At 49.1% G+C, this 9,860-nt stretch overlaps 1 protein-coding gene across 1 annotated transcript in view; it reads right to left on the bottom strand.

Moving 5' to 3' along the window:
* Positions 1–7,556, bottom strand: part of MOGAT2 (monoacylglycerol O-acyltransferase 2) — a 23,151-nt gene extending 15,595 nt beyond the window's left edge. The window contains exons 1-2 of the mRNA XM_010139708.1: positions 7,463–7,556; positions 287–465 (exon numbers count right to left, since the gene is read on the bottom strand). Coding sequence (XP_010138010.1) covers positions 287–465; positions 7,463–7,556 — 273 coding nt within the window. The remainder of the gene's footprint in view (positions 1–286; positions 466–7,462) is intronic.
* Between the last annotated feature and the right edge of the window lie 2,304 nt (positions 7,557–9,860).

Raw genomic sequence — 9,860 nt, 5'->3', positions numbered from 1 at the left:
CACAATATAGACATTGAAAACAGGCAATGGGAGATTTCCCTAACTGCTGGAATGCAGCGAGGTTAAATGGTGCGTAAAAGACAGGTGAATTAACGGATGTGGTTGGGAAAATGGTAGTTTACATTTTTTCTGGGTCTTGTTGCAATCTGGGAGCTGAAAAGACAATCTATCAACACCACCCTCCCAGCACCCCATGCCACGACTGCTGGCCCCGGACTGTCTCCAAACACCAAGGCAAAGTCTGGCCCTGAATGTCCTAAGAGCCAATGGGATCGGTGACACTTACCGTGATGGGGAAATAGTCCCTCATGTACCTCCAGATGCTGCTGTTCCGGATGGTATGGATTCGCCTTCCACCCTTGCTGGGTTTTTCCCTGTCTATGAACCACCATGCAGCGTAGAGGGCACTGACCAGCCAAAAACGTGTGAAGAAGAGGGTGATGAAGGCAGCCGTGCAGCACTGTGCTGAGAGAAAAGCCAGCAGTGAGTTGGCAGTTGGGTTAGGTGGACTTTGGGAGTAGAAAGATTCATGTGGAGAGACTCTGGTCCTGGGATGGGGCCCAAGCCTTCACTGGGCTTGCTGTTGAATTACTTTATCAGGGTCAAGCCACCTTTCCTGCAGAGGTAGTTTCTTTCCTATCTGCCCCAGGAACCCGGAGAGTAACCAAGAACCATCCTTGCAGCAACCACCTCTTTCAAAGGCCACTACATCCCCTTCTTCCCACAAGACTGATGAATCTCATTGCATCCAGAGGGTTCTCGTGGCTCAGAGCTCTACCTCTTTGCTGTCCGTCTTTTCTGTGGACTCAATCTGATCTCTGCAGCAATAATGCCCGTGTTGCACCCCAAAACTCCTGTTAATACCCTTGATGACACTTGGCACTTTGCAATGGCAGCAAAGTGGGGCACCATGCCTTGACTCTACAGTCCCCAATAGCTTTGTCCTGAGCTATCAATTCCCTGTTTTAATTGTGCCCTTGACTTCAGAGTTTTTATCTTCCCATATATAAGATTTTACTCTTAATTGATTTTTTTTCTTATTGATTTTGGACCATTTCCTCCACTTCTCAGGTTCACTTTCAACTCCACTCCTGTCCTCCAGAGGATTTTCAGTCCTTTCAACATGGTGTCATCACAGATTTTATAGGAATGCTTTATTTCCTTCCTTAAGACATTAATGTCTTGGGAGTTTCCCAAATCATTAAAGACTTTTCTGAGCTGCTTCCAGTCAGTGCTTGGCTTTGTCCTCTACCTCCCACCTCCCTCATGCCTTGTGTTTTGGCACGGGCACAAGAGAAGAACAGTCTGTGTGCAAACAAGCATCACTTGGTACATCAAATCACATGCAAGCCCAACAATGTCTGCCTGCAGAGACTGGGAAGTGTTGACGGCCACCAAGCTGCCACCTGCTAAAGCAGATACCCTAAAAAGTGCCTGAGGAGAGCTGTGTCCTCTCTGTTTGTCCTGCTGGAAGCCTTGGTGTTGTCTGGAAAGGGGGATACCAAGCTAAAACCCCCCTATTCACCCAAGCCCTTTCCCTTCCCCAACTCATGGGCTACATCATGTATGGTGTGTTACGTATTTTGTTCTTTTCTGAGTCTTCATCATAGATCCAGCACCCAGGGCTGAAGAAGGTGGGGATGGAGATGCCCTGTTCAGGTGCAGCTTCAGCTGTGAGATGAATGTACCCATGCCCTCATACCAGGATACCTGGATTTTAATCTTTGGGGTCATCTGGCACCTGCCCTCTCCAGCTCATCTCAGCTAAAGCCTATCAGAGAAGATGTATATGATGCTCTCATTTAAGACCTCCTTGCCTTCTGTTTGCTTTTACTTAAGGATAAATAATTAGGTCTGGTTTGTAGGTTTCTTTCGTGATAAGTCACCCTGACCCCAGAGCTTTGCATATAAACACAAATCCCTGACCCTTTAAAAACACTGATACAACAGCACTGATAATTCCTACGGCAGAGGGAAAGCAATAATCTAGTGGGATCCTACATCTCCTTAAAGCTGACATGGGCTCTTGTGTCCTCACGTACGTGGCAGGAGGGCATGGGGAAACACCACAGCTCTGCAGAGCAAGCGGTCTGGGTTGCAGTGCAACCTCCAGCTCAGAACAAGCGTCTGATCCTACCCGGTGAGTCTTTATAACTCTTGAGGAAAAGAGCAGGCAACATGCAACGAAGCTCCAGGGACCACGTGACGCATTAACACTGCTTGAGGAACACTGTGGAGGTTGTGGTGTTACTGCACCAAGTCATCAGGCCTGTGGCAAAACCGTGCAATGCCTAATTCTCTTTTTATCATACCATGCAGAGCTCAAAGTACATTCTGCAAAATGAAGGGGTTGTTCTGGTCTATGCACTTATCATCCAAGAGAGGCTTTATCTTGTAATTATATAATTATTAATTTTGCCCTCAATTCATTTGCAATTCAGCTTTTCTTCTGCAGGGCAGAATTTGCACACAGTGACCTTTACTCGGTCTTAAGATTATTTACTTGTGTGCTTGCAAAATCTGTCCAGCGCCCTGGTTGCTGTGGGAAAGGAGCTCATTCCTGTCCCAGAACAGACCCTCAGTCTGAAAGTTACTGTGGACAGGACCAAAGACACAAAGACTTTCTGGATATCTATCTGCAACAGAGCTGCATTGCCGCATCTTGAAGACCATGTCGGGTGTCCAGGCTGGGTACACTACCATCCCAGAACTTCAGAGTCCCTTCGCTGGCACAGACCTGGCCTCTCTGAGGTTACACAGGTGACTCTTCACATCTTAGAACCTCCTGGTTTTCCAAGACTCTGAAAAATAACATTCCACCTAAGAAAGGGCCAAATCCTGCATCCATTTGAACTAAGGGCTAGAGAGAAGATCTGTTTCTAGTCCTGCAGGTCCCAAGTCTTTCCTGAATCCACTCTGAAGGGGAACACATGCTCCCCTCCTACCTGTCATCTCCCAAAGGCAGAGCAGCAAAGTGTCACCTCCTTGCTCCTTCTGCTTCTTTTCTGCAGGACAGGGCAGAGGGACTGGTGGCAAACAGGAATATTTGCTTGTTGTGAGGCTGTTCCCCCTAAACATTGTTTTCTTCTCTTGAGGGGAATCCCAAGAGGAAAATGAGGAACAATGAAGGTTTTTTGCCTGTCTCTCCATGGACTAGGGACCAGAGCTGCCCAGCTGAGAGCCATACTTTCCTCAGCATCTGGCTTCCTACAAACAGCTGTCATTTTCTGGGCTACCTGCCAGGCAAACACTTTAAAGGATATCACAAGCATGACATTAGGCTCTTGGCCAGGAAACCTCAGCAGATATCTCTCTCTTGGGGCCAAACTCCAGCCTATGTACAACCCTCTGTGCCCACAATTCGACCTGCGAGGGGCTGTTGGGTCTCAGAAACACTGCTGCAAGAAGCATCGGTCTGTGTCATGATGGGAATGGGAGGAAGCCTGCAAGTCCCCAGTTCGTTAGAAACCCATCTTTGAACTCCATCAACTACCAGGGCTCTGCAGAGCCAGACGAGCTTTCCTCATCTCATCCCTCTGCAGGTCTGGACTCTGATGAGGTTACACAAGGCCCTTTCAAGGTAGACATCACCATGGGCTGCAAGAGGAATCTAAGGGCATGTCTTGAAGGAAAGCTGCATATAGACCCTAAATCTGAAATTTTCTGTTCAGGCCAGATGCAGAAAGATTCATCTGTGGTTGTCCATGGTGAGGCGAAGCTCTGGGTGAAGCAGTATTAGGATGTTCCTGGACTGCAGGGTCCCTAAGATCTGCAGCCAGCCAATAGACCGGGGGTGCTTCTGAAGTACCTCTTCACAATCAGGACCCAGCACATCACAGCCATATGGCAGTCAGCAAAGAGCAGACACATCCATGTGGCTGTGATGGCTTTCTTGGATCCCCTCACAGGCCAAGCGGTTTTCTGGGCTGGGCTCCCTCAAAGAAGCTCAGAACAAAAAGAAAGTGTTTGGTGGTGTCTACCTTGTGTTAAGTAGTTTTGTTGCGAGCTTCAAGTCCCTCCCTACATGAAAACATGGGTATAAAACAGACATGGATATGCTGAGGTTTCAAAGTGAGCCACAGGCTACAAAGTACACAGCAGACTTTTCTGGCCAAATCCAAAGAGGGACCGTGTCTCATCATAGTGCTGCTAAGCCCAACATTGCTGCTAACCCAGAATTTGCTCATTCAACCTGAAAGAGGGAAAACAGCAGCCTATGGACAGAGATTCTGGGCATTGCAGCAGCCCCAAAGTGAGTCAGATTCATACTGCAGTTGCCAGGAGGGCTTGCAAGAGGTCCTCAATGCCAGCCCTTATGGTGACAGCCTGCACAAACGCTGTACCCCATGGCACAGCCAAGCCTGGCAGCCTGGCCAGGCTGTCCTCCCAGGCTGTGGACTACGCTCAGTTGTCAAGGACACCTGACTCACACTGGCACTGCCCGCCCTTTGAGCCAACCCTGATGATGGAAAGGGTTCAAAGGCTGGGTGCTGTACGCTGGATCTGCACAGGTCTTCTGCCCCTGCACTGGGTTTGTTTGCATGGGCTCAGCCCTTCACTAATGCTTCTGCATGGTCTGTCTGGATGGATGCCCATGGAGTCCATGGAGACCAGGGATTAGAGAGGCAGCAGGAAGCAGTGCAGCAGGTTTGGGCACTGATTTTGGTGCCCTGAAGAAGCTTTGTTTCACTACATTAGGAGGGAGCACTGGTCAGTACTGGGATCCTGCAGTGGGGAGGCAATGGGGTCTCCTCTTCATGCCTACATCCCATCTTTTCACTGTGCAGCTGCTGACCTTCCAGCTGCCGTCAGCAATGCCTTTGCTGGGAGCATCCTCAAGAAAACCGGCAGCGCGGACAATGCCTGCCTGTTGCGGGAATGCTGCAGCAGAACTCCCAGCCAGCTCTGGGCCCAAGCTGCTGCACTCATCCAGCACCCCATGGAGAATGAACGAGCCCCTCACCCCGTGCTTGGCTTCTCAGGGGATGCATTTGCACAACCATAGCAACAGCTGCCTGCAACCAGTGCTGCCAGGCGGCGGCTGCTGGGATCTCCAGCCAAAGGGCTGTGCAAACGTCTGGCAGCTCTCAACCGTGCGTTTTTGGGAACCCTTTTCTGGCAGCAGAAGCACAAGCCTATCTCTGAGAGAAAGGAGCAGCTGGCAGCCAAATCCTGCCCTTGGAAGGTCTGATCTCTGTGCCTGGAGGTTATAACCGAGTGAGGCACAGGGTGTTTGGCAGCCCACAGGATGAAAATAAGGGTATCCCTTCGAATCGAGCTTTTGCAGCTGTTAAACTGGGAGCTTTTGAGTGGAAAGCTCCGGACTCAAAAAAAACCTTGTAGAATGAATCAAAGCATCTGGAATCACTCCGTCAGGTGTGGTTATCACTTTTCTAATTATAGCATTTCTTTACTCCTTTTGGTTTCAAATTGTATCACCTAAAAAAACCCTCAAAATCAAAGTAAAACTGTTCCAGGGAAAGACAGTAACCTCTGGAAGGGCTGCCATGGTGCAGGTGTGGGTCTGGCTCTCGTCCTCATTTGGATCAATCTGTATTTCCCCTCAGGAAGCAGAGCCTGCATTTCGAGCAACTCCGACTGTGGAGGACTCCTACCTCCCACCCATTTGGTGACTTTCTGCTGGCTCCGGAAGTCATCGCCATCACTGAAAAGTCAAGTGCCAGCTGGCACAGCTGGAACACGATACCAAGAAAGGAAAAACCTGAAGTACAAGTTGTTTTGCTGGGAAACACTGTTAAAGCTCTGTAAACCCTGGCTGCTTCTGTGCTGGGAATCGAGATGTGTCATCGTATCCCTTGTGAATATCACAGCCACATTTCTAGTACATCCCAATCCGTCCAGGCACCGTGGAAGAAAATTCAGGTTGAGAGGGAGCAGAGAGGGAGCTCTAGAGGACTCCAAAATATCCCCATCTGGCTGGTTGGGTCCAGGACTGGAAGGCTTTTTGTAGATCTTCCCTCTCCTGTCAACAGCACCCGTGTCTCCTCCTGCAAGGTGGTCTCCAGTGTGCAGGGGAAGGTTGATCGCAGATGGGATCTCTTCTGCACTAGAAGGTTTATGAGATGGCACTAAGTGCCCTGCACTCCCCCATGCCATAACTGTGCTTTGCGGCAGCTCTGCTGGCTGTGCTACCACTACCACACCAGGATTATCCCTCCATCTTGACATGGATATCCTTCAGCTTGTCCTGGAGCAACCCGAGGGACCACACTGGTTACACCTCTCCAGAGCAACTCATCAGACCCCATTTTCTGACCCAGCGGGTGAACAGCATTGCCTAGTCATCTCCATGATGCTAATTCTCTTCTCTTGATATCAAGGTCAACCTCACTCATCCTGGCTACCAGCAATGGTCCGTGGCCTCTGTCGTTGCCCAGACCATGCCAACATATAGTTTGGCAGAGTGTGAGTTAGCATGGACCAAACCTATGCCAAGAAGCACACAAAAACCTATACCATCTGGACTAGTATGGCCCAATGCTCCAGGACACCAGATACTGGTGCAGAGCTTGCCAGGTCTGTAGCAGGATTTGGATGGAGCCATCTTAGAGACTCAATGAGGTGAAGATACTTGTGTGCCAGGACCCATATGTACACAAAGACCTGCTGCCTCTGTGTATTGGGACTAGTCAACAACTATCCTGCCACAATAAAGCAGAAGCTTTACACAGATCCCATCTGAGATTAAGAACTGGCATGACAATGACAGACTCTGGGATGTCTCCTCCCAGCTTGGATCCTGATGGGCTGTAAATCACCCCAGACAGTTTGTACTCTCTGTAACATGCCTCTGGATTTTCCAGCTCCTTATTTCCTAGCACATCATATCCAGAACTTCATGTCTCTCATCTCCATCAGCACCTGATGCCCTGCACACAGTAGCAAGGTTGTCTGGGTCCCAGTTTGCTTCCTGGGAAAATGCCCTTTTGTGTTGTGCAGGGGCACCTGTATAAAGCAAAGTGCCTGTTCCCAGGTTTGCAAAGCAGAGTCCCTCATGCTCTTTCCATCGTTCCACCGCTCAGGCATGCGAATGCCAGTTCTCATGACTAAGACTAGGCTGAGCAGCATCTTAGACCCTGAAAACACTAAACCTAAAGAGCAAGAGAAGCTGAAACCCCACGAGAGGTGAGCTGCTGCCGCCACACTCAGATCAGGTGGCGAGAAGTAACCAAAACAGAACAAGGGAAAAACAAGAACTGCTTTAGTTAGACAGAACCTCCCACACTGCTCTTCATATAGTAAGACAAACAGAGATGTGTGAGCTCAATGTCGGCTGCTGAACACTTGTCCTAACACGGCCTGGAATTCACTGCAGACTCCCAAAAGTTGCCTTTAATGCCACTTTGCTCTGGTCCCTGGTCTTCCTTGGAGTCAGGGAAAGAAGGGGTTGGGGCAAAAGCTGCTCTGGCTTCTCAGAGAAGGAAAAGGAGATGTCTCTTACCTAAACCTAGGAAGCTGAAGACCCATTGTACCACCGACGCTGTCTGGAGCCTTCTCTGCAGTGGCAAGGAGAGCGGAGCAAACTCAACCTTCATCTTGGGCTCTGTGTGTGCTTCTTGAAGGGAGACGGAAGCTCTGCAGGTGGTGAATGCAAAGTGCAAAGTCAATATTTACCCAGTCTTACAGGTGTGCAATGTACAGTCACAGTGGTGGCTGCCCGCAGCTACCCTCCCGCATGGGGAGGAGAGGGACAGTGCTGGGAGGTGTCACTGACTTTATGCCAATGTGACTCAACACATGGTGAGATGGTGAGGATTTTTTGCTTTTATCACACGAATCTGGGAAGTAAACACCCTTTAGGTCCCAATCCTGCCTTCAAGCATCTGTCTCTTTCAAATTTTGCAATATTTGAATGTTTGAAGAGAAAATAAGGCATTTGTGTCCACGAGCCAGGCTTTATTTTCCCCATTCCCCTACAAACAACCCTGCGGTGGCAGGAAGGGAGAAGAGGGGACAGACACGGGCAGGTTAGTTGTATTTGCAAGTGATATGGCATGGGTGGATTTCAGTCTTGGCCAAGGAGGTGGGCAAGCGATGCAAGAGTGTTTGACTGCTAAGCACAGGGCTACATAAGCAACCTCACACCTCTGCCAGCACATGGATGGATGGATGGATGGATGGACAGACAGGTGGATGGGCAGTCAAGTGTCCGTGTGTATCCTTGCACGTGTTTGTGTGGGTGTCTGCAAAAGCAAATACTACCTCTCTTTTGCATTTCTACCTCCAAGCAGGTGCATGGTCTGAACCTCTACCGATTTACAGGCAAAAAGCTGTGATTTACTGCACGAAAAATATTGCAGAAATCTAGGAGAAAAATTCCTCAGGGAACTGACAAGCTGCTCAGGTAAACAAAGAAATAATCTCGAGAGAGGCCTGAGAAAACCAGGGGTCTCGCTGTAACCAGGATACAGAATAATGCCGCTAACAGCCTGAATTAAACACTGAGCCAACCCGCTGCTAAAGCACCGGCGCACGTACAAAGGCGTCGCTCACTTGTCTAAGGGGCATTTCAAATCCCCAAGCTCACCACGGCCAAAACTAAAAACGACCCTCAGCAAAAGCCAATCAGAGGTGTTAGCTGAAAAATAATCCCTCCTCTTTGTCAGGCCCCAGGAAGATGCTGAGCTATGAAGAATTTACATCTTTTAGACTCCATTTTCCAGAGTCACTAGAAACAACAGGGCTCTGGAGAACCCCCAAGGGCTCTGTTCCTAAAGACACCAGTTGCTTTAATTGAGCTCAGACTGGCTTAGATCTCCCTTGCATCTCTCCCTATCCTTTGTCTTCTGCTGCAAATGTTGGGACCAAAGAAAGCAAAGGAGGGTTTTAACTCTTTCAGCGCCGTTGCCTGGAGACGAGGTGCTTCATGGTGACACACCACCAGTCATTTCTCAAATTCTGTGGGGAGATCTGCTCCTGGTTTTCCAGGCTGTGCAACCTCCAGCGTGATCAGGGGAGGTGGATGGTGGGACCAAGAAGGGAAAAATCCTTGCAGGAACATCCCTGGTAATGATGTTTCAAGGTATTTTCCATCCTGCAGTCTTGTCCTCATTGGACCCCAGCCATGCCAGGGAGCTCTTTTGGTTTCTTTGTGCAGAAGGTCACACCTGAGCCATGGGGACACTCAGCTGTGTGGGAAAAATTTTCTGCTCCTAGAAATTTCAGGCTAAGCCCTGGAGCAGTGTTATTGCTGGTTCCTCAAGCAGCTGTATTTCAAAGAGTCCCAGCTCTTTGCTTGTGGCTTATTACAACATGGAAAGCCCCATGTTCTGGATTTATTATAAATGAGGAAACTCCTTGCAGACCAAGGAGTGAAGCAAGGCTCAGCTGGGCAATAAGTATTTGTGTTCTGCTCTGCCGTGGATACGTCATTTGCTTTTTATCTTTACACTTTCTTAACTCAGGAGAGAAAAATACCTACTTATGGGGGGCTTTGTAATCTTCTGCTTAAATCAGAGAGGGATCAGAGATCTCCAGAGAGTCAGGAGGAGCTGAGAGAGATGGATCTGCTTGCTACGTGGAGATAAAATCAAATCTGTGGCTTGTTTCCAGGAAGAGAAGAGCTGTGTCTCTGAAGTACTAAACTAGCTAAGCAGCAGGTGACATGCCCACACACTGAGCCCTGATCTCTGCCGCCTACGTCCAGATACCCAGGTCAGCGTTATGGACATAGTGGTCTTGGTTACCAACAGATGGTTGAATCAAGAGGTAAAACTGAGTGCTGTCAGATATCCTGAAGCCATTCAGTCTCTACAGAACTCATCCAGCCCCCAGCTGATCCTTCTCCCCTCTGGGAAGCATTCAGGGCCCCTGTATGACCCCCAGCCTTCTCTGATACT

This window comes from Buceros rhinoceros, unplaced genomic scaffold, assembly GCF_000710305.1.
Source record: "Buceros rhinoceros silvestris isolate BGI_N320 unplaced genomic scaffold, ASM71030v1 scaffold9407, whole genome shotgun sequence".
NCBI lineage: Eukaryota > Metazoa > Chordata > Aves > Bucerotiformes > Bucerotidae > Buceros > Buceros rhinoceros.
The sequence above is the reverse complement of the archived record's forward strand: the minus strand, read 5'-3'. Positions and strand labels throughout refer to the sequence as shown.